Genomic DNA, 25,953 nt, shown 5'->3' with positions numbered 1-25,953 from the left:
TCCCGGTTTGTTAGGTCAGATCAGTTACATTATAAATACTTTAAAACTAAAGAACCATTGAAATAATTTCATATTATTTCTAATGTACGCTTAGTTTCAAAGTATTTATAATGTAACTGACCTGACCTAATTGACCATTTTCATTAATTAGGCATTCACAAACACACTGCAAAATAAAAAAATGGTGACGGTCGAATGATAAACACAGGTCTTGTATACAAAATAAGAACGGCGATATCTCCTAAAGTATTTGGAATTTCTTATCTCCGCCGTTTTTAATGAAAAGAGGAAGTTGAAGAGCATCTAATAAAGGTATTTTCGGATTTTTAATATTTTTTTCGCAAATACCGCTCAACTAAATATTTACCGGTAAGTGATGTCAGGAGTTCCGCACGGGATTGTGTTGGTGCCCCTGTTCACGATAATGAATGATATTGGAAAGGGGATGGAGGCCAGTAGAAGAGTATGCAAGGTGACTTGAGAAGACTGGAACAATGGACGGAGCAGAATGGGATGTCGCTGAATGTTGAACAGACAACGGTGGTTAGGTTCACAAGGAAGAGGAAGGTAACAAGGAAAGTGTATATGTGGAAGGGGCAGTAGATAAAGGAGGCCGAAGAGTACAAGTACCTGGGGGTGACCCTGCACAATAACCTGGGATGGGCAGAAGAGGTTCAGCAGGTGGTGATTAAGGGTAGGACCCTGCAGGGGGCAGGGAGGAGGGTAAGGGAGAAGGCATACTCCACATTGGTCAGGCCAGTGATGGAGTATGGGGCAGTGATCTGGGATCCCTACCTAGTGACTCAGGTAAGGGAACTAGAGAAGGTGCAGCATAGAGCAGCAAGGTTGGTGATGGGTATGTGGAAGAGAAAGGAAGGGCAAGAGGGAGAAATGCATAGTCTAATTGAGATGATTGAGGAACTAGTATGGGAAGCTAGCATTACAATGGAGTAGAAGGGTGGGAAGATTAGTCAGACTGTATAAAATAAAAAAAAAGGGGAAGGGGGGGTTTGGGAGCAGTTGGGGATTAAGATACACAGAGGTGGGTTTAAAGGGTGGAAAGATCACGGGTGGAAGTTCCAGAGGGACTGGAGGCAAACGTAAAGGGTTAGGAACGCTTTTTTGGCAGGACAGGAAGGGAGTGGAAAGGTGTTGAATGAAGACATGCTAGAGGTAAAAGATGCAAAGGATCTAAGGAGAATGCAAAAAAAGGGGGGGGGGGGGGGAAGAATGTGAGTGAAAATGGAGGACTCCTTGCCACCGGGTGAAAGCCCAATTCTGAGCGTAATAGTCATTTCAATTTATCACACAAATTATTTGTGAAAAGGGTAGGTAGCAATATCATCGGTCACAGTCTTGTGTGGGCTGTGACTAGCTCTCCAGACGATGTGACAAATGCGGGTGTTTGGAAACTGATTGCTTCTATACCACCAGTGTAATAGCAGCTTTCAGTAAACTGTGATTGTTCTCAAACAATTAATGGCAGTGCTTAGAGATGTATCATTCAATTACAACCTGTGATTTCGTTATTGATATTGAGCGGTTGCATTACCGGTGCCAAATTTGATGTGGAAACTGATTGCTCTTAAGCTGAGGTCACACAGAAGCTACGTTATGTTCGCGATGTTGGAGAGGCGCATGCCATGTGATTTGAATGATATTCTGTTGGCTCTTACAGTATGTAAACGTAAAAAGAAATTGGTTCATGAATTTAATATTAAAAAAAATTGATTAATTTCATTATTTGATGAAGCAGTTTCTTGTGAAGACGTAACCAAATTCATGGATTATTTCAAGATAACTTCAACTTAGTTTGATAGCATTCCCTTGAAATCAAATCCCGGGCATTATCGATTAGTTATATTTTTCTATGATTTATTCCACTAACATGGATATTTTCGTTATCTTTCAATAAACTTTTCTGTCAACTTGAACTATTTAAAACACAATACTGAGATATTAAACTTCATGAAAAGCAAAACAATATAATTCCTAGAGAAAATAGATGTTTTTGTTTATCTACACATGCATGAATTCAGTGACTTTTATAAAAATAGCCAAGAACCAAAACAATTGGGATGGTGCCAATATATTAAACACAGCTTTTTGTGCCAGTGACACCTAAGATGCAGCTGGCTATATTTTATTCGCGTAGCGAGCATAGCATCTGTATGGCCTTAGCTGTATACCACCAATGGCAAGGGCACTTTCACTTAATGTAAATGAACTTGTGATTGCTCTCCAATAGCACCAACAACAAGGCCATCTTCACTAAAGTGTGAATGCTCCCAAACCACCAATAGTAACACAGCTTTTCTTCCTGTAAACTGTGATTGTTTTTTAAACAACTAATAGCTGCACTCCTTTTCTTTTACCATCTGGGCTGCAGGTATTTATTTTTATGTCATGAATACATTGAAGTGCTTTATAGATAAACTTAACCCCATAGTTTTTGACTGGCGGATAGAGCACAGCTGCTGTTTCCACCGCATTAAATACAATCTTTGTCTCTAATGAGAAAGGTTTTTTATTTGTAATTTACAAGTGTATAATTTTTTCAAGAGCAGTTATTTATTATTATAATGTAGCTATTATAACTGTTGTTTAAGAGAAGGAAAAGAACCCATTATTTCCAACCTCTTACACTATTACAATTTTGACAAAATAATTTTTTTTAGAACAATTTGAATTTTATTTTTAATGTTCATATTACTTGTAACACATACTATAGCTTTAAGATTGTGATTTTTTAAAACTGGTAAGGTATAGCATATTCACTTCAAAATTTAACATTTTTTTGTTTTATTATTGTTTTTTATGACAAACTTTTTTTTGTAGCATATATTAGCTTCTAAAAGTTCATTAAATTGTGTATTTATGTGTACATGTTTAGAAACTACTTGCTGTTGTAAAGTTATGTCATTAGCACTTGCAGTTTACTCAGTTACTTTCACCATTGGAGGAGCCAAGAAATGCTTGGGCTGTGATTTGATCGTAGCTAAAAACCACTAATTGTAAAGGAGTAATCATAGTTTAGTCTGATTGAAAAAAGTTGATTTGTGTCATCTCTACTAAGCTATTGACAAGGGCAAATTGGGAAGCAAAGCATCGGGCCAAAAAGAGTGAAGTCATCCATCATTGTCTTAAATAATGACTGCTTGTATTTCTTTAAAAAATAATGTTTATATAATTATAACCTGCAAATCAGTATTTCCACTTTTGATAAACTTCTAATTCATTGATACAAATTTTGGTTGTTAACTTCATATAACATAGCTGGATGAATGGAACAGTCCTGATACTGGACCCCAGGGAAGGGAAGGAAATGAAATGAAAGGTAGTGGAGTTGTGGACTGCCAGTGATGTGGCCTACTTGCGAGCCGCAAGTGCTGGCCCGACCCACATCCACCAAGATCACATCCGTGCCACCTGTGCCTTTCTCTTCTGGGGGGTGCATGCCTTCTCCCGTCCCACGGTTGTCGTGGCCTGCCAGGAACAAGAGCATGTACTTGCGCGTGATTTGCTTTGAAATGCAGTAGAGCCAATGTCAAGATAATGTACGATAATGACCCCCAAGTAGGTTGCAAGGAATGTAGGCAGGAAATAATCTGAACATTTTGTCAGCAGACACCACGTTATAAACTGAAGTAGATGAAAGCCAGCAGGCAAGAACAAAAAGGAGATTAAACTCTTAAAAGTGCAATTGAATTACTCAAAACCTTTTTAACTTAAACTATATTTGATAACACAAATGATAAATCAGTGATTTAGGTCAGATTGAAAACCAGGACACACATTTTGGAACAAAACTAAAAAAATAAATTACAAAAAAAAAATTCAATGTTATTTTGAATATACTACTTAGTACTATTAAATTATTGAACAAAAAACTGTACAAAGAATGCAGACTACATTAGACAGTTTGGTAACTTGTTAGCCAATTTAGTAGGTATTAAAATATTTTCAGTATTTTTAAAATAAGAAATTTGTTTTTTATCAACTGAATTAAGGTAGGACAAATTAATACTCTAAATAATAGTCTAGACTTGATCTCTGGCAGTGTGAGTAAAATGACTAACTTTGATCTAATGTAAAATCTCCAGGTGTTGAGAACTATATTAAACCTTTGAAAACTTTGAAATAGTTGAAAAATTAAGTTATTTCTTATCCTTGTAGAAATTGCTTTGGCATTATGAACTCTTCAAATTTGTATTTCTGATATAGCTATTTTGCATAGAAAACAAACCAAAAGATTGCATTTGTATTAGGAACTGTTGCAGTTAACAAAAATTAATATCTTAATGTTTTCGTTAAAATTTGACTTCCTAGCTTTTGCCCTCTAATTTTGGATGATCCTCACCTTTTCCTTCTAATTTTGGATGATCGGGTATTGTCAATTCTGTATTCTGGAGTGATACTTATGGGTGGGTTATTCACAACCGCTAGAAACATCCGAACCGTCACTGCAAGTTGCTGCTATATCTTAAAGACCCTCAGGGACAGAATGACCAGCCCACATCATAACTTTGTTTTTTCCAAATTGGGAACTGCAATGAATTATATGGAAAAACAGCATTGGCTCACAGCTAAAAATTTTGAGCCATTGCAAGCATGTTGGTCATTTTTAGTTAGATGTTTACACAATTATATCACAAAATATTTGGGCGAACAAAAAAAGGTTAAATTTCTTTGTGTTAATTCATTCAACTTTAAAGATCCATATGATCATTACCAGGGGCAGATCCAGTGGTAAGTTTTGATGAAAAAAAAGGGAGGGGGTGTGTTTGTGTGTGAAATAAAAATAGAACATATTTACATTACATTGCTCATGGAATCTTGGGCATGGACTATCATATATAGAATAGGTATGTATATTGTACCAAAAACATTTTTTTATTATATACATCATTGAACCAGCATATGGACAAAAACACATTTTAAACAAATAACATTAAATCACATGGAAATTATCTATAAAATGTTTTAGCATCCTGACAAAAGTTGGCATACACCTGCCAATTTTAGATATATCTTTTTTTTGTTTAATTTTTATTATTATTGTGATCCTGCAGTATTAAAAAAGGCATGAGAAAATTTTTTTTGAATGATCTTGAAAAGGTCTTTTTCCTTGCATGTTTTGTCTAGAGATGTACAAGACTGTAAAATCCAGATAAAACGACACAATTAATTATGATGCACTCGCAAACAACTCAATTGGCAGCAAGCGTGCACGATAGCACAACTTACCGCCATGATGGTTCAACAACAACTGTTGCTTCGTTGCCGGAAGCTGCAGGGCTACCCGCCTTGGCAGGCAGCCAACTTGAAAAACTTGGCGCTGCTAGCAAGCAGCGCGGGAAGGTCAAAATTCAAATGTTTCAAACACTATAGGGCCATTCCATGCACACGGGTGTGACATTTGAATGATATTTTTCAAGCATAAACAATATTTGTATGTATTATATATAACTAAATGTGTTCCAGGCATATATGCACAAACACTGCAGTTAATGGGCTAATTGACTGCATTTTCATTTGTTAAAAAAAAGTATACATTTTTTTTACAAGCATATGTATTTATGTTACGGGTGTGACATATTTTGGACACCACAGTACAAAATTACATGTTTATGTTGAATTCTCTGTGAAATCTGAAAGGACTTTTGCCAAATCTAACCATATGTGGCCAATAAAAGGAACGTAGATAATTATTCCTGTGCCAATTTGTATGAAGATGTTCCTTTCTTTTTACAATAAATTATATTGTGTCGTTACGGGTGTGACATCATATGTTACGGGTGTGACATCATCTGTTACGGGTGTGAGACTGTACATCAACATGGCTGTCACTTTTGTAGACAGATTTGAATTACACTAAATCACTTATGTCATACCAACTTCTTATATTAAACATTGTACTTAATACTATGTAACAAATTTACAACAATTTTTAATGCAAAACACTTCTAGCCTATTTTAGTATGGTGTAAAATGTGTACAAAAAAAGTCAAACTCTAACTTTATACAGGATTTCAAGAAACTACATTATCTCACACTAGTATAGGCTAAATCTTAAACAATTTTTTTTAAATTTCACTCCAGATTTGCATCTTAACAAACATGTTACAGTTCAATGACGTCAATATCCTTTTGAAATTCATAGTACACTCTGTACCGACTACCTTCATTACTGGTTCTGGAAGATACTTCAAAATTTGTTTGATAAAAACAAAACACTTGTCTTTTTCATTAATTTTGAATATTCTTTTATTGTCTTTATCATGAAGTTTTAAAAACAGTACCTCATCTTCCTCACCATCAGGCTTACTTTGGCACATCCCTACAAATTTGTATGTTCTCTTCTTTTCCTCATATTCTACTAAATCACATTGTCCTGGTTTGAGATGATTTGTTGAAACTGAAAGGATGGGTATATCATCACTGAAATCACTTGATTCCGTTTCTGCATAAATGTCATTGTATGATACTTTTTCCTTTGTCATGCTGCATTTCTCTAACGTGGAGAAAGATGTGTGGCTCACTAAGAGACAGAACTTGTTGTTCAATGTTTTAAAACAATGTTTTGACTGAAGTCCAGGTACAGCATGTGCATTGTTCCATCGGTCCATTAGCATCCCTTTGAATTTGTGAATTTCTTCCATGTTTACAAAAATGCATTTTATTCCTGAAATGATTTCCGAAGCACAATCGAAAAACTCTTTTGCATTAATAAACCATCCTACGGCGGGACTCCACCTCATTCCACACTTTATATTTGACAATTCCTCCTACACCATCCACTGCCCCTTTGCCATGAGAAGTGGCAAAAAAATGCCATCCCCCAATGAGCCCAAAATCATCTAAGAAGAAACATAAATTAATTAAATAAATTGTATCTTTTTTCTCTTTCAACTCCTTCCTGTGCTTCCTCTGGCGTTCCGAGTCCTTCAAACGTTTTAATTTCAATTGTCTTCTGTTATTAGGCCTACACAAGATATCCATATTTTTCTTTCGTCTTGTCTTATCTCGCTCTTGTTCTTTACTTAGGTGCTCCTTCCATTTATCTGGATTAGCTTTCAATCTCTCTCTCCACTTACGTACATGTTCTTTGCTGTCCTGTACCTTCAGCTGTAAAAAGTAATAATAAATATACATGCAAACTTAAAATTCACAGCTACTATACATGGCTAATAAAACAAAACTAATTTTTACCTGTAGTCCTGACACATTCTAAAATGATTTACTCTTAAAAGCATGCTTTAATACCTTAAATGAAAATAAAATTTTATATTTGTGTTACGGGTGTGACACTTTTTATTATTAATCTTTACTTAGTTAATCAAAATATAGCCAGTTAAGGGATGGTCACATTAAACATTGTCATATATAACCTTTCATTCACATAATGAAAACATGTTCAGTTCTTTATTTAACCAAGCATGTCAACTTTCATCAATTTTTTGTTACGGGTGTGACAGATATGTATACAGTTACTAAATACCAAATTCATGACAGATTAACTTACCTACAGAATGGATATGTTATTGTTTCTTTACTGCAAGGTTAGCACTGTAAACACTACCTAGTGAATGTTACAAACAACCTTTTTGGAGGGAAGATTTAAGCATGCCAACTTAACATATCTCTACAAAAATTTTCTCTCTGTGTGCATGGTTTCCTTTAACGTTTTAATATAATAACCTAAAAACAAACAATTGTTACTTCTGTACCGAAAATGTTAAATACAATACTTAAGTATCCTAAACAAACCACAAAAAGTGCTATACAATAATTTTTAATTTTTTGAAGATTTGTCCACCTTCGCATGGAATGGCCCTATACACTAAATTAACACACAATATTTAAAAGTCCAAACATTGCATTTTTCCCAAATAACCTTATTATTCTATTTGCAATGCAAACTGTTGTTTTTATTTGAGTAAAACTAAAAAAACATGGCTAAATTGCACTTTAAGATATTAACATGTAAAATCCTCTGCAGGCTGGGCCTCCACGCAGGTAAAGCCCCTTAAAGCCATCTTGTTGCTCTCCTGTTGAAAAGGTGTAAGTGGTTGTTTGGGGGCGTGGGGCCGGGCCAAGGAATGAGCGCGGCTGTGCCCGTGACTGTTGCAGTGTGCCGGGAGTGGCTGGTGAAGGAAGATGGCGCCCTGGCGACCCGCCTGCAGACGGAAGAATGTGAGCTACGTCCCTCACCCATGTCGCAGACTCTTTAGTTGGTTATTTATGTTCAGTTAGTGCGACTTTCGTTTCGTAAGCACGTACTTGCCAACTTGCATGATTTTCCCGTAAAATATACGGAAAATTGTGTTGTACAATTGTATGGCCATGCCTGCTATTTTACTGGTTTTTTTCCGACATTTTTACATTATAAAAATCAATTTGGAAGAGTTTGGTATCGTATAAGTGATGTGATATAGGGTAAAAAAAATAATCATGTGTCATCTTTTTCTCCATTGGCTGCTGCAAGCCAATCATGGCGTAGGTTCATTGTTTTTTTTTAATCTTTTGGGCTCTGTACTTGTCTGAAGTCATTGAGTAAATTAGTGTGCAAAATGGTAGTAATGTTAGGATTAAAATTTTTAAGTTATATAATTTTTTAATTTAGTTTTATTAAAAACTGAATGTTTAGTGCTGCATGAATAAATTATTTAGAGATACGGTGCTGTGATTACATTTGTGACATCAGTACGAATATATTAATGTTTACTATATTAGCGGGAAAACCAAGCGGTATTGTCAGGCATTCAGAGCCACGTATGGGCAAGAGTTTCCGTTTATTATAAAGGTAAAAGGTATGCTTTCCGTGCGTTTTGTCGTGATATAAATATTGCATACTGGAAAAGAAAGACATTAAAAATCGTAGCAAACCCTGAAAAAACAACAGTAATGCGAAAAGTGACAAAAAAAAAAAAAGAAAATTCAGAATTATTTGTGAAAAATGAAAATGCTTACTTCATTAGAAGTGAGTGTTTACACATTTTATTGTCAAACATAAGCTGCTAATAAAGCAACTGCAGCATCACTCAAGCATTGCCATTAAGAAAAAAATAGCTAGGACAAAAGTGTTGTAAATAAGTTTATTTAAGTACACACCTAGTTATGAACAGATGAATTTAGTGCAGCTGATGATGTGTGCAATATTGTGTAAAGTACTATTAGAAGAAGTGTGTGGACTATGAAATATAGAAACCAGATTTTTTAGATCATTTAATAGCTTTTTTTCCCCATGAAAATATTTTGACTTTGGTAGATAGTATGAAATGTACAATAATCAGTAATTTGTCTGGTTTAATCTAGAGTAACCAAATTGCCGTGTTTTATTTATGCTTAAATTATCTAATTAAATTTTTCTACTGGATTGGGGATTTTGAAAGTTGGCAAGTTTATATGCAGATAGTAGCATTAAAATGCTAAGTGAACTAAATATAAATACATTGTTGATTTCTTGTTACTTTAATTTTAACTAAAGGTTTCAACTAGTTAATAATTACCTGAAGCTTTTAAATTGTATTCATTTAAATTCTCAAAGAAATCATTATACTAAAATCAGTCATGGATCAAATTTTTACCAATATTAGTAGAGTAAATGCAAGAAATAAATTCTTAAAGAAAATCCATCTGTTTTCTAAACTTTTTTAAAACATTTTGATGAGTATTATTAATGGGGAAATCTATTTGAGATTGAAACCTAGATTTTATTCCTTTAATTTAAATTTCCTGCAAAATAGTTTCCTGTGGTTACATTTTTTCCGATCCATTAAAAAAATTTTTATGAGTGTTCTTACAATAATTATTGTGATTTAATGTAATATATTGGACACACATCATTGCTGGTTTACACTGTTTGTTATAAAAACAGAATGAACAACGATGATGAATACATGAACACACAGAGAACTAGCCAATATCAGCTTATGTCAAGTATAACATGTTTAGCTATTTGAGGGGCATTGGATTAGGCTGAATAAAGATTGGGGCAGAAACAAACATTTAAAAAATAATTAATTTGGAGACATAACATTGTTATTAATTTTTCCCGTCCTTTTAAAATTTGATCCATTTGAAGTTCTTTGTTTAAAACAGAGGCATTTGTGATGGAATAGTCTTTGAAATGGAAAAACAACCACATCTACCATTTCTTGCCTTTCCTGTTTGTGGCATAGTCTGCCCTTAGTCTGTCAAAAGTGTCTTATGAAATTCATATTTCCATTGGGTCTTTCAGCACGAGTGGGCCATTGATTGTCATAATTGTCCCATCCTTTCTCTTGCGATTTACAGATGAAACTTCAGTTGTATCATGTCAAGTGGTAATCATATTTACTGCTCTATTATCTTTTCCATCTATACACAGTCCCAATCATCACTCGCCCTGAAATCAAATTCTCCTCCTCGTTGATTCTTGACTTTGAAACCTTTACAAACAATTACGAACAACAACAAAAAAACAGATGAACCCAGTGATGAAACAAAACCTACTATCTGGACAATACTATGACATCAGTAAGAATGAACACGGTAGGTTTTCTGTGACAAAACAAACTATATGTTTTGGGAAGTGTGAGCTGCTCCCCTCATTGGGCACAGACTATATATGACAACCAGTGAAACCAGCAGTTTTGTATGTCCAAGATGTGTCAAATCGGGCTTCCCCTCATTGCAGGTATCATAAGAAGGTACTATTGAGGGGGGAGTTGCCCAGGGTGTGTGCTGCTGCTTGTTTCTGGTGTTAAATGGGGTTTTTTCTGCGTTGTGAGAAACTCCCTGTCAGTCCAGGGGGCACGTGGCAGTTATTTGTTGAACGAGCGTTGCTGTTTGCAGTCCAGCAGCACTACACGGGCAACAAGTCGCGCAACGCGCAGGTGCGAGAGGACTTCCCCCGGGCGCGCGATGAGCAGCGACGCGAGGAGGAGACTGCGGCCGCCGTGCGCAACATGTACCGCCAGATAGTGTTGCAGCAGTGAGTCTTGGCACATCAGCCCATCTCGAGACCCCGAGAAATTATTAGTTTTGTTATTGTTGGATGCAAGATTTTGTGGTTTTATTTTCAGGCCAGTTTCATTTTTTAAAACTGGAGATTTCTGTTTTATTGTTTTTATTTATTTTTATTAAATCTGTTTATTTAAAAAAAAAGATAATATATCTGGACAAATATATGATGATTAAATGTTCCATGATACTAAATTTTTTCCAAAAGAGTTTCATTTTGACTGATGCACTATGCACTTTTACATTATTATAATAATGTGTAATTAATAAGCATGTCTAACTATTCGGAACAAGTAAAATAAATCTGTCAAGTAATTCTGTGTTTGAAAAATGTACTGACAATGTAAAAAAGAGTAACTAATAACAATTGCTATATTTAAACAAAAAGTAAACTTTACCCCATCAATTTTACTTAAATTTATTATGGTTTAACTTCATGCCAAATAAGTTACTTTCATCGACTTAAATATTTAAAATGCTGATTAGTTCCATGATTTTAAATGCATTTCAGTGTTTTGTGGTGTATTTACTTGAATTTCTCAGTTACATGGTGTATTTACATGCATTTCGGAGTTAGGTCTGTTTTATCGCAGTTCATCGTGTATTCTTGTTCCTATTTATTGTTATTTGGCAGCTTTTAACAAATAGAGCTTGTAACAAGTGAGCTGTGGGAATGAATGAATGAACGAACGGCCTTGAGACATGGCAGGTGAGGGGGTGGACTGTAGAGGTGTAAAAGTAACGAAAAAAAGCGTACCCGTCGGTATTCGTTACTATAACAATTAGTACTCGTTACTATTGTATCGTTACGTTACTCATTACTTCTGATACCGCATAACATGCTATGTTATGTTGCAGCAACGAATCGAGTCGTATTGCGTACGCGTACAGCATGACGTCGCGTAAATAATAATAAATAGAATATAGTATACAATTAACAATATTTAATAATTAACAGTTTTTGTTAACCAAGAAACAATTAAATCTCTATTGGAGCGGTTTTATTATATTATCTCATTTAAGATAAGAACAAAAAAACCGTGAAAATACACGATAATAAAAAACAAAAACATACATATTTCTAATTTGTAAAAAAAAACTTTGGACGACGAATTTCCAAATTATACTTTACTTGATAAACAATCATCGTCCTTTGTAACGTAAATTCATCGAGTAAGTGCACGCATGCGTGAAACATACGAACGATGCGAGTAACGAGATGCAGCCGTGTGTTAACGTTTCGTTACTCGGTACTAGATGTCGCACCCGTTGCTCGGTACCGAATGCATGCGGTTCGCCACAGCTCTAGTGGACCGCTCACGTGCCCGCAGGGAGGAGGTGGACGCCACGGTGGCTCGCCAGCTGGCCGAGCGGCTCGAGCGGGAGGAGAGCGAGCGTCGCCGCGCACTCGAGGAAGAGGACAAGCTCATGGCCAGGCGCATGCAGGTGGATCCCCCTTACCTCTGCCCTAGCCTAGCGGCCTGCCGTTATCTAACAGCTTCTCCTGAGCCTGAAACATGTCAATCTCAAAGATGGTTTTAACATGCTGTAGAATCTTTAACATATTTTAAGGAACCTTGTTTGGCCTGGGTGGGGGTTGGGGTAGGAACTGAGAAAAAAAGAAATGATATAAAAATAAATTGCATTCTTTGATGGACACAATTAGCAAATACACACCACGCTAAATAAAATGTCAGAAATTTGTATCTTTTTATATATTAACTAGAACTTACCTCACATGGTGCAAACAATAAATTCATCCAGTCTTGCAGTAATTCAGTTTTTTAAATTGAACGTGAAAATTTTACATTTGGAATAATTTTTTACCTTTAGAAACAGTTAAGAATAAAAAGTTTACTATGCAATTTTTGGAAATTCAGTTCTATCAACGGTCTTCCTGAAATATTTTTGATGTGATTTCGCTAGTGAAAACTATTTCCAGGGTGTCTACTGACCCTGGGAAACCTGGTTAACCTGGAAAAATCAGGGAATATTGTAATCAGGGAAAAATCAGGGAATTTTGTTAAAAATCAGGGAATTTTTGTTTGGTAGGTTGTAGTTGTCAATACGTTTTTTGTTTATTGATCTGCTTGCATTGACGTAGCATCAAGTGTATCGCGTCCCATTATTTTATTTTTGGATGGAAAATAACGAACAGTTCCCACGTCCATTTTCTTTTATTTACCATAGAATTCAGAAGTGGCGTTAAATCACGTGATACAAACTGGTTCAAGCTGGTCTGTTATCCTGCTGACGTGACGTGCTGCATGTGCTTCCCACGTTCGGATTATACCGACAGGTGCATTTAATTTTAAGTATCTATGGATGCCCTCAACGTAAACTGGGCATTTTTGTTAGCTTTGAAAATACATATCACAGACACTTTTGGTGAAGATTCAACATCGTTGCTAGAAATTGGTAGCTGTGGACTTCTACGGTCCATGGTGCTTTCAAAACTGGAATTTCTGCTATACAATTGGATGTTGTTAGTTTTTTCAGGCACAGTTACTATTTGTTTATGCATGTACCTGCAAGGAGGGCAGATTACATTAGAATAACTGGATCAGAGCTTTTTTCCAAGAAATGTTGTGCAATCAGATGGAATACTGCAGTTGCTGAGCGTGCCATGAAAACTTTACCCCACCTAAAGAAATTTGTTAGTGAAGTTTCTATTTCATCTGTGTCTTTCAGTGTAGTGGAAAGTGCTCTTGAAGATAATCTTCTAGAAGTAAAGTTGACATTCTTCTACTCTGGCATCAGAGCTGGAATTGTTTCTCACAATGTTCCAAAGTGAAGCACCCATGGCACCTTTTCTCTATGATTCACTGGTAGACATTTTATTAACTTTGGCAGGAAAGTTTTTGAAACCAGAGGTACTGAAGAGCTTTAGGGAGAAACGCAATGTATCTCAATTGGATGTAGATAACCAGGAAAATCTATTGACTGCTAACAATATCAAGTTGGATTATGCAGTATGCCATGCCATCAAGAAAGAGAAAGTACCATTAAAGTCTGTCCTGTTACTGAAAAATGATGTTAGGACTTGTCTAAAGGTTATGGTAAAAAAACTCAAGACAAAAGTCCCCTGAAGTACAAACTTACCAAGGGAATTTCCTGCTTATGTCCGTCTGTGGCTTTAAATTCGGGTGTGAGGAAACAGCGTGTGAATTACAGTTTAGAATGTTGTCTTCAAAACAAGTGGCTATAAGGACAAGAAGCTGATAACATTGAGTGATAATATCAGTTGGTATGTTCCTCGCAAGATTCTGAAGCACTGTTCTCGTCTTTTTCTCGAGAAGACTGGTGCTTTGATCAATTGTGGATGCTCATCCTTAAGGCCCATACAGTAGCTGCCAAAACAGGCCTTCTAAAGTTTTTGAGTATGATGTTGGTACTTTCCAATGGAAATGCATCATTGGAAAGAGGATTTTCAGTGAATTCTAATCTGCTGACTGAAAACTTGCAGGAAGAAATACTGAACGCAATAAGACAGATGTACGACTTTGTTCAACGTTCTGGAGGTGTAGAGCATGTTGATATCACCATGTCCATGTTACAGTATGTAATAAATGCTAGTTGTAGGCGTAAGGAAGCCCTGCAAACAAAACAAAAATGAAAAGAAGCTACAGACAAGAAGAAGGCAGAAAAAGAAGAGTTGAAGAGGAGATCAAGGCATTGCAGTTGAAGAAGGCTCGAGTGTTGGATTTGGCTTGTTCTGAAGCAAGTGCAATAGACGCAAAAGTTGAGTCACTGCGAAATTGATGGGAGCTTCCTTTTACTTATGTTTTCGCAAAAGTAAGTGTGTGAAATATTTGTAGCAGCATGTTTTATTTGCCATCAATTGAGTCACTTTGGCCACGTCTGGAAGAAGGTATTTTTTTTTTTAATAATTTAAGTGAGTTGAAATATTTTGAAACCCGTCAATGTACTGTTATGCAGTTTTTTCAGTTTTGTGGAATGTCGTAATTGTGTTACAGAAAACCTGGAAAAATTCAGTTTTAGACCTGGAAAACCTGGAAAAATCAGGGAATTTCATTTACTAGATCTGGTAGACACCCTGTATTTCCAAACTCCATCCTGTTGAGAACACTGAACTTTTAAAGGGTTAGGAAGCCCTTAAAGATGTGCAAAAGATGATTTGTAAGACAGAAAAGCACATAGACATGTTGAAAGTGCAGAATTCTCTGTGAATAAATTACAATCAGTTTGCACTAGCAGTCTTGGAGTACTGATTGTAAACCTACGAACAATGTTGACAGTGAACCGTTACTTAGCCACTACAATTTAGTCTTCACAGACTGAAGGCAGAACCTGAAAGAAAGCAACTTTTAAGTGTTCACTGTGCTGTATTTAGACAGCTGAATCAAGGCATTGGGTTAGAACATAAACTAGTGTTTATTTGGTTGGTTTCATTGTGTGTAGATAGTTGATAGTGATAGTAGCAATGCAGTCTGTGAACATTTTCTCTGCAGCCTCCTGTGGAACTGGTTCTGACAGACAGCGATTCAGACGAGGTAACCTGTGCATGAGTGTCGAGACGTTCATAACTGGCTCGTGCAGTGCTGTTTTGTATGGCTGTTGCTTACCCTGTCGTCCTGTCCTCGAAATACAAGTGCAAGTGGTGGTCACAGCATGGGCATTGAAATAACGCAACGTTTGTGTTCAGTTATGTTTGCATTTGCAGCCGTACTGGCAACAGCATCTGGATGACTTCTATTATATATAGATTTTGTATGCTTTAAATGTGTGTTTGTTAACAGCTGTTGGCCATTTATGGGCATAAGTTGTTGATTTGTATGGGTATAAACAGGATGTCCACAATTTGGAAGGTAAATGGATATCAGGGAAAATTCAGGAAATTTGGAACTGTTCAGGTAGTCAGGTATTTTACTTGAAATTATGAAAAAGTTATGAAAGCTTTTTTTAGGTGGTAGTTTAGTGCATAGTCATGCAAACAATAAACAGCTGTATGCGAGGTTGTTTCATTTGTGGTTTTTTGTTACACTTATATGGGCCAGCTGTTAGGTTGTTGGAAACTGGATTTACATAATTTCTTTTAGAATATTGAAAAAAAAAAAAGTTCTTTTTTTTTTTTTTTTGCAGATTTATGTGGACATCCTGATAGTTTGCTAAACTCTCTACATCTTGAAATCACTGGTGTAATCATAGCAAAGAGAACGCATTCTTTTCTTTCTTTTTCATTCCTTAAGCATTTGAATTTAAGTAGTGTACTGGGCTGTTCTATCACATGTTGTAATTACATTGTCAACTTTGCTAAACCTTTTAGATTCTTGAAGTCATTATACCTCAGTTTTTTGGTTATATTATTTTCACTCGTTTAATTCCTTATCTTAGATCTAGCTAATTGTAAAATATTAAGCCAATTGTGCATAGGGTAAACAGGAACGTGTTTTTGCATGATTCAGTTGTGCTATGCATGGAATCCACCTCCATGTGTGTATGACCCATTGACATGAACTTGTGTTGTATTGTTTCGAGTTGGAATGTCTGAAATACAAAAAGGACACAATTCAGCAATATCTGGTCCAGTTCTGTTCATAGCAGATATCTCTGAAAACTGTGAGATTTATTCAATTGTGATTGGTAAAGTTTCAAACCATTGTAGCACTGCTGTTACTATCTTACAACTGCCTCTCAGACCTTTCATTTTGATCCATGCAAAGCAATATACTTTATTGAGTGGGGGGAGCGTCAACTTAGGTTGAAAGATGATAATTATTGGCTAAAGTATATTTTTGGTATGTCTGAACAGGGTGCCTGGAGAACTCTTCCAATCAAAGGATGCACTCATAAATTTAGGGTCCTTATTGCATCTCAATTTATCCTGGGCTTTGCTTGCCATTGCTTCTTCGCTGGCTTGGTGTTTTCTGTATCCTACTTCACTCCCACTTGCTTGATCATAATTTATAATTTGGACAAATGGCTTACTGGTCCTTTTTTGGCTTGAAAAAAGAAAGCTTGTATTCTGTGTAAAATACTTGCCAATACACATGTGCATTATTCTCTGCCAGGCATTCATTTTTAAAAAGATAATATATTTCGGTTAGAGATAATTTTCTGTAAAGATATTTTAATTTGCTTCTTTTTCGACAGAAATTACTTTCTTGCATGGGAAACTTTTAAATGTGGTCTTTAATTTTCCATGTAGCATCAGTTTGTATATTATTCAGTGATATTTTCCTTCCCTGCCTCTCGTCTTCTATGAAAAATATTGTCAGATTCTTTAAGTATGTACTTCATTATCTATTTGGCCATGACATTATTATGGTTTTGAGGGAAAATCTTTCGTACATTTTGTTTTTCACTTTATCTTTCTTAAAGAAATACATCTTCGATCTGACTCTTCCATTTCCTCTTTTTGTTTGTGTACGTTTTCTTTCAACAGATTGACAGTTGACAAGACTAAGTAGCATATCTTCTTGTCGTGCATATAATAATTGGTGGTATGTACAGCATGCATTTACTATGAATTCCTGATCAGATGCAGTTTCGGTAACTGAACACACTCACTTTTAGATTTGTATGGCAGTTCAGAATTGCAAAGCTTTTTGTTTCTTTTAATTTTCCACTAACAAGGATGTGGTTTATTCAATAGGCGTTTCTTTGAAGAATTTTTGTCACAAACATTGTCACCATTGCTTTTACTTGGCACAGCTTCAGAAAGAACGTTTGTACATGCATAATGAACATCATCTTTGCTATTTGTTTCACTAGCTTTTAGCTTTTAATTCACAATTTAGCAATACATCATTATTTCGCAAGTTAAGCTGTAAATCTGGTTTATTATCACTGTCATCAAATTCGATTGATTCTGTGACATCCATGGCCTCTGCCTTACAAACTGGTAATTGTTTTCTTCTGTCTGGTGGCACGAGCTGTCGGCTGTCAGGGTTGTAACCGCCACAGGCTGTTGTGCAGGAGCGCGAGAGGCAGCAGCTGCAGAGGAAGTCTGCGGCCCTGCCCGACGTGGCCCAGATCCACTATGACCGCGACATGAACAGCGTGGGTCTCCCCTCCCCCCCGGAGCTGTCCCTCGCCGAGCAGTTCAGGTGAGCGGCCGTGGGAGGACAGACTAGACCTTCATTCCCGTCAGCCGTTTGCTAACTCGCTCACTTCAGTTCATAGTCACATCGGGGTCCCCGCAGCCAGGGGTAATCTGGAAAACTGGGGGGAAAAAAACTCAGGGAATTGAAAAAGTGTCTCCAAAACTGGAAAACACAGGGAAATTAACAAAATGTTGAATACCAAAGTAGATTAGAAATTATTTTTAGTATTACGTAGTATGTTTCTTTAGTGTCTTGAAACTTGTCTGTTCTTTAGTCAAAAATTTTTATTTCAACATAAAAACAGCAATTAGTGAATCAACTGTGTGTTTATACAGTGATTTGAAGCAGTATCAAATGTCAGTATTCAATCATATGGTAACAATAAATTTTTTAACAATAATTGTATTGTTTTGAAGTTTGAGCGCGCGCGCGCGCGCGCACACACACACACACACACACACAGAGAGAGAGAGAGAGGGAGGGAGCGTTCAAGTATTACGTAATGCAATTTTTTGATATTTTTGACCCCCCTCCCCCCATGTAACGCACCGTAACGTTTTTCTGTACCCCCCTCCCCCCTAGTAAAACGTTACGTAACCCCAAGTGACCATTTTTACCTAAAAGTCACAATTATGTGGCGTAACGTACCGGAATAAGTCACTAAAATACCTTTGTTATTGTTTTAATCACGTTAATGTTATTTATTAACATTTGAAATGTTTTGTGTTTAAAAGCAAGAGCTTTCTAATGTTTTTTTTGTCCTAATAAATTTTTACTACTCAATCATACATTTAGCAATAATACATTTAATTACGTCGTTTTCCTGACTTGGCTCTGTTCTTACACACTTTTTGCTTTATCCGCCTTTGTTCTTCTCATGCATTCTCCTATTTTAGCGTTTTACTAATCTTGCCCTGTGTGTGTGTGTGTGTGTGTCTATATATATACAGTAGAGCTTCATTATAAAGAACATGAAGGGACCAAAATTATGGCAGTTTGTTATAATGAAGTTCTTTATACCGAAATCACAATGATTGCCTGATTTGGGTTTTTTAACATAACTCGATCTTGTTAAATTAACAAAGTAGAAAATCTAATACCAATATGAGTGGTACAAGCATCAATTACTTTAACAGCTATACTTTGGGATCAAGATACATACTACATACATACATACTAGTATGTATATGTACTATACAGAAATACGTAAGTTGTTTGCCAAAACAGTAAGCCTACCTTTGGAATCAAGACAAGCTGTTTGCAAAAATGCTGCAATAAATCAAAAATATAAAATTTAAAAGTTAGGAAAAATTTTTTACATTTTTAAATTATTGAGAAAAAATCCTGTATACGTGACTGTTTTTTAATGTTGTTAAGTTCATTGGCCACATCTGTTTCAATGTTTCTTAAGACGGGCAGGTGATGTACAAGCTTTTCAGTTGTCATAAAGAGTCTTTCCAACACATTTAGTGCATTACAGACTTCTTCTCGCCGAGGACGTTTAACTTCGGTTTCACTGTCACAGTCATCAGCATCTTCATTTGGTGGGCAGCTCTCCTCTTCCGGTTGGCCAACCTCGTCTTCCGGTTGGCCAACCTCCTCTGACACTGCAGGGCAAGTGGCTATGTGATTATCTATGCCAACAAAATCACCGAAAGAAGACTGAAAACATCAAACCTTTTCTGAACTTCAGCCCAACGAGGTTCATCACAGTCATCTGATTCTTCATCGTGAGGATGTTCAGTCTTGATAGGAAATCCTGCCTTCCTATAACAATTCGCAATTGTGGAAGGCTTGACTCTATCCCAGGCCAAACACAGCCTGTGCATGGCCTGAAGAATGTTCCACTTCAATTCGCTGGAGTCTTTCCCACTCTCCACCTTCCATAGAAGGTATTGCACAAGTTGCTTCTTGTAGTCCCTTTTAACTTGTGCAATAATCCCTTGATCTAGGGGCTGCAAAGCACTGGTACAGTTGGGTGGGAAAAAGAGCACTTTAACATATCTAAGTGAAAGGTTAACGTTGTGGGCAGGACAGTGGTCAATAAACAACAGAACTTTTCTGTTCTGTACCCCCATCTTGGCATCAAAACTTTGTATCCATTCTTGAAAAAGGGATGCTGTCATCCATGAATTTTTGTTGTTTTTATACTTGCAAGGAAGATGTTTAATGTTTTTGAAGCATCTAGGTTTTCCATATTTACCAATAATAAGTGGTGTCAGCTTTTCGGAACCATTACTGTTAACACACAGCAGCACAGTAAAGCGTTCCTTGCTCTTTTTGCCTCCGTGGCATGTTTCTCCTTTCACCTCCAGTGTTCTGTCAGGAAGCAGATTGTAAAAAATGCCTGCTTCGTCGGCATTGAAAATGTCTTTTTCATCATATCCTGGTAACAGCAATTCAAGTTCTTCCTTCCACTTGTCTTGAACTTCAACATTTACTGCTGCAGCTTCTCCACACACTTTAAGCGTACTTAAATTCCAACGTGCCTTGAATCGGTGAAGCCAGCCACCAGAAGCTTTAAAGTCGGTAATTTGTAATTTTAAGGCCTCTTCCTGTGCCTTTTGTTGGAGAATGTCCCCACCAATGGGAATGTTTGATGCCCGTGAATGCATCAACCAGTCGAACAATGTCTTTTCAAGAGCATCGTAGCGGGCGGTACGCAAACGTTTTCGATCTTGTGACATTAGATGTTTATTGTCTTCCAAACTGGATCGCTGGGTGAGAATTGTCGATAATGTTGATTTTGAGATACCGAACTTTTTAGCCACATCAGTCTTTTTATTTCCATCATCTACTGCTTTTAACATTTCAAGTTTCATTTTCACATCAATCGCCTTTCGTTTCCTAGAAGTCATGTTCAGTAGTAGGTACTGTTTTTTAAACTATAAAAACAAATGGACCCGACACATGTAACAATAAGTTATACTCGTAGTATAGCCACGTTTCTCAAACAATAAACAAGGAAACGACCAGAGATGTGTGTGTGGCAATAGCAAAACCCCTTATTTGCACTTTTCATGGAGACAAAGTAAAGAAGTGTAAAAAGCGGGAAAGTGTAAATAAAGGGAAAAGTAAGAAATACGTTAAATTTAATTAAAATACAGTCGCATCCTGCAGCGTTCGTAATAAATACGGGCTACATTACACATACGCATTGCACCACAGTAAAAAAGTTTAAAAAAAAAGGGCCGCAAATTGTAAATTTACCGTCGATAGCGCGCCGTGCGCGGAGAAAGGTCATTGTACTCAATCAGCTGTTGTTACGGCGCGGCGTAGCCGCCTGCTGGCTCTCTTTGTTCTCTGAGCTGCGCATGCGCAGTATAACTCACTCAACGCTCCGCCCAGACTCGTGACGTTCCATCAGCAGCCAACCAATAGATGCGAGCTTAGCGGAAAAAAATATAAGCTCCACCTCCCGTGTACCAGTTTTATCCAGTTCTAATACTAGTTTATTGGTATACGCACCAGTTTTCTCGCTGCCGTGACATGTTCAAGTTTACGTTCATCTTGATGTCTTGATATTAATAATTAATTTACGATCCCCAGAAATGAATGGTTAGTTTAAAAAAATATGCGTCAACTGTACAATATTTCCGAAATTTTAAAATACGTATAAAACAGTTACCAAAACTCCGCTCATTTTATCTTGTGAAGTTTGTCTCGTACCAGTATTTCGGCTAAGTTGTGACATAAATGTAGTATCACAACTTACAAGCAGCCTAGTAAAGTCATAATATTCCCGGTACGTTTATACATTCGTGAGTTTACATTTTTCCCTAGTACATTTTAGATTGTCTCCTGCTATAATTACTCGGACTTTTACACGCCTAGGCTTAAATTATTAAATGTTTAGAAATAAAAACAACTTTTCATGTTATAAAATATGTATATTTTGCGATTTAAAATGTTCATTGCCGACTATAAACGTTACGTTTTTCACAATGTTTTTAGGCCTACTATGGTTGTTACGTGACGTAAATAGCGGGATGGATTCGATTTTTGAGACGTAATTCGCGTGAAAGTATTGTATTGGACTAAACGGGACCTGAAGAATATAGTGTAAATAACGGGAAAACGTAAGTAAGGGTAACGTAAATAAGGGGTTTCGCGTACTTTATGATGTAGAACTTCGCATCGGTTAAACACGTCGTGCGAGCATAGAACAAAGAGTAATGTCTGCGAACACCACAATGCAGTGCTTAGTCGCTACACCAGTTTTGTGCATTAATTTCAAAACTAGTCCATTGCAGTCATCTATGGCGCTATCAAAATAAATAGGATGGCAGTTTGTGGGTGAATGGCGACGATTTTATCCGTTTGTCGTTTACCGTGCCGGGAAGAAAAGTGTTCGTTCAAACGAATATTTATAGAATATTTTAAAAATTTGAGCGAGAAAATTCGTACTAGTGAAATTTTTTTACGTTATGTTATATGGACGTCTGACGGGACCAAAGGCATAGTTCGTAGTAATGAATTGTTCGCTCTAATGAAGTTCGTTAAAACGGTGTTTTACTGTATATTACATACTGGCAGCATTTTTTGCATAGCATTTGATAGAAAGATTGAGAAGATTTGATGATCAATTTCACATTAAGTATGGTCAAATAGTGTTTTGATGCAAATTTTTATGTTTTTTTTTTTTAGAATTATAAATAAAACATGGCAAAATTCTTTTGCTAGAGTATAAGTATAGGATTATTAAGAACCTCGCACACGTTAAGTAAAAATAATTGAAAATTTTCTACTTAAATGTGGAAGTATCTGTTTTGTATTATATTTAATATTCTTATATAAGAATAGCCTTGTGATTTAAAATAATACTTGGGAGAATGTCTTGATATCGGTCTAGCGGGTATGTGGTATGGCGGCCGGTGTTGCCAGGGAAGTGTTGTGGCGTGCCGCAGGGTCTGTGCCCTGAGCGACGCGGCCGTGCAGACCAACAGCGGCTACGCCAGCCCCGACGCCTCCCCCCTCGGCGACCTCGAGGAGGAGCAGGCTCGGCTGCTGCAGGAGCAGCGAGATGCCGTGAGTGTCCCTCTCCCGCGCTCCCAGTTCGGTTCTGGTACTCTTTATAGTTTTAGAAATATTCCTCTGTGTTACTAACATAACATGCTTCTGAAGTGTAACAGAAATGTGTAATTATGACGAGAATTGGTATATTTCTCTCTTTTTTATTTTAATGTATTTTCCATCAAATTTCATTGTGCTGCTGAAGAGTGTGAAAAATATACCCTGTGTATCAAATAATCGTCACATGTTTCATGCCATAATCAAGTTTCAAAAGTAAATGTGCTACTTTTATGGGAGAAATTTTTTTTTTTTTTGTTGAAACTAAGATATTTTTTTATATATAACACTGGAACATGTTGCCTGAAAAGAATGTTTAATTAAAAAGCAAAGTATACAGTAAAACCATCTTAAGAAAATATTGGAAAAACTAAGCAAAATGTGCTCGTAAGTAGAAAACTTATTAATGGATAAATTATAAAAAATAAATTTTCATGTGTTAAATAGTTGCAAAGTTTGTAAAATTTTTAAATGTATACAGTAGAACCCCTGTCATACACTTTTCAACGGAGGGCACAAAAATGGTGTATGATGCGGGAAAGTGTATGAAAAGGGAATGGCAATAATAAAAAAAAATTTCAATTTAGCATACCAGCACAATGTCAGATTAAATTTAAATACATAATGTGTAAATAATTGCATTATATTAATGAATTCATCATTATATATACATATAATAAAACTACCATAAATGTAAAATACAGTCCGTAATCAAGTAAAGCAGTCCTTCTTGGAGGGGGGGAAAAGTCTCCAAGCCTAAATTAGAAATAAAAAAAATTAGGCTATTGTAAAAAGAAAATCAGAATTTTTTTTTGTTTGTTTCATTTTACAAACAACTTAATGCAACAGAACATTTTTCAATAAAATTTTAACTTGTGAAATGTAAAATACAAAACAATCCGATCGTAAGAAAACAATAACAAACGGGTATATTCAGTTCAAAGATTAATGAATGCACAAAATATGAGATATGTTCCTTGGTAAAGCGTGTGCACCATTTTCATAATCATTGCTAGTTTGCGCCACTAGTCTTGCTTGGTGCTGGCCATAGATGCTACTAGCGAAGTGCACAGTCTTCCTGATACTATCCATATCTATGGTGCGATAAAGTTATTTTCTTACGTTTGCAAAGGTAAACAATGAACGTTTTTCAAAATAAAAGCATTAAAACGTATTTTATCAGGAGGAATATAACAAATAAATTTGTGAATTTTAGGGCTTTTCCGCTTTGTAAAAACGTATGACACGGGAAATTAATGATTTTATAAGTGTATGTTCCGGGAAAGTAAACCATTGTAAATATAGTACTTTCGGCGGGACCAAAATTAATCGGCGTATGACACGGGAAAATGTATGAAACGGGAACGTATCATCGAGGTTCTACTGTAAATGTAGTGTGCAAATCAACTGGTCACTATGTTCAGAATGTATTAAGATAACCCCAAAATGTATTAAATGAGGAATGTTAACATTACTGGCATGGGAAAGGTCTTATCCATGTCGTCTTAAACAGGTTTTACTGTATAAAAGAACATCAAAAATATTAAATTAATCTAGAGTCGAGACTACACTTCATATTTTTTTTAGTCGTCTGGAGTCCTTAAAAATCGAGTGAAGCTCAGTAAAAACAAAATTTTTGTTGGTACATTTTGACACCCTAAAATAAAAGTGTGATGATTATGTGCTTAAACATAATACAGTAGAATCCCGCTGATGCGACCCCTCACGGTTTCCGGAAAAACGGACTTATAAACGGAATGGTCGCAATAGAGAATTCGGGCCAATTTTTACCCCCCCCCCCCCCCCCCCCCTAAAAAAAAAGAATATCCAAACACATAAAAACCTCGCTCCAAATGAATTCGCGTCACGCGAGTTTGGCGATGCTAGCCGGCTGTTGGTTTTTTTCATTCAAAACGCCAAGAAACTTGTGTGGATCAGGTATAAACCTTCGGCTATAAACGAAAGATATAAGACTAATGCTATCCTGAAATGCTGTGACATGTTTTTGGAGTAGATAATCACAGCGACAGACCGACAGGATGCGCTCCACCCTTGCCATCAGCGATGTTTATTTTGACAGCTCAAGCAATTATCTTTTCAACGTCCCTCCTCAGCGTAAAAGAAAAAAAAAGCAGCCGCTACCGCCAGCCTCGCTGCTCGCTGGAGGAGTTTCTTTACGCTCTCGCAGAAGCTACCGCAGCGGCTTTTCATGTGGGCAGGTAAGATAACATGACAGCTGAGACGGCTTTTCGTGCGATAGTGGAGGCGCCGAGCTCGGCTAGACACTGCCGCGTGGACAGTCTAGAGGGGTGGTATCTATTTTTAGCCGTCTTTTGTATGCCTGCCTGCTTAGGCCGGCCGCACACCGGATACGGCGCGGCACGGCACGGCGCGGCGAGACGTTTTGCCTTGCCGCGCCGCGCCCGATGGTTAAGAGCAGCACGCGGCGCGGCACGGCGTGGGAAAGCAATTTGAGCAGACGCTCAGTGGATTGAAGAATTCAGACAAGTGAACTTGTGTGTTTGATAGATTGATACATATTTCGTGAAATCAGTTTTCAGTCTGTGACACGTGAAAATGAACGCAGAAGAAGAAGAGGCGACTGTAATAGCGTTGTGGTACTTCCTAAAGTCAATAGGTGATTCCCCCAAGAGACAAATCTGGGTGCATCCTATCAATGAAAGACGTAACATAAAACTGTTTATTGCTGAGCTAAGAGCAGATCCGGAAAAGTTTTATAATTATTGTCGTATGAAACCGGCAACGTTTGATTTCATTCTTGGATTAATTTCTCCATCCATCCAAAAAC

At 36.7% G+C, this 25,953-nt stretch overlaps 1 protein-coding gene across 4 annotated transcripts in view; it reads left to right on the top strand.

Moving 5' to 3' along the window:
• LOC134531994 (coiled-coil domain-containing protein 50) overlaps positions 1 to 25,953 on the top strand; it is a 47,260-nt gene that overhangs the window by 1,691 nt on the left and 19,616 nt on the right. For 2 of the 4 annotated variants that reach the window (XM_063368105.1, XM_063368106.1), the window contains exons 2-6: positions 8,134 to 8,196; positions 10,840 to 10,978; positions 12,339 to 12,453; positions 17,947 to 18,077; positions 22,982 to 23,102. In XM_063368105.1, the coding sequence (XP_063224175.1) occupies positions 8,134 to 8,196; positions 10,840 to 10,978; positions 12,339 to 12,453; positions 17,947 to 18,077; positions 22,982 to 23,102 (569 nt within the window). Of the gene's footprint in view, positions 1 to 8,133; positions 8,197 to 10,839; positions 10,979 to 12,338; positions 12,454 to 17,934; positions 18,078 to 22,981; positions 23,103 to 25,953 lie in introns of all 4 variants that reach the window. The other 2 variants (XM_063368104.1, XM_063368103.1) reach the window with 1 other exon arrangement.

Source organism: Bacillus rossius, chromosome 5 (genome assembly GCF_032445375.1).
Source record: "Bacillus rossius redtenbacheri isolate Brsri chromosome 5, Brsri_v3, whole genome shotgun sequence".
Classification (NCBI taxonomy): domain Eukaryota; kingdom Metazoa; phylum Arthropoda; class Insecta; order Phasmatodea; family Bacillidae; genus Bacillus; species Bacillus rossius.
The sequence above is the reverse complement of the archived record's forward strand: the minus strand, read 5'-3'. Positions and strand labels throughout refer to the sequence as shown.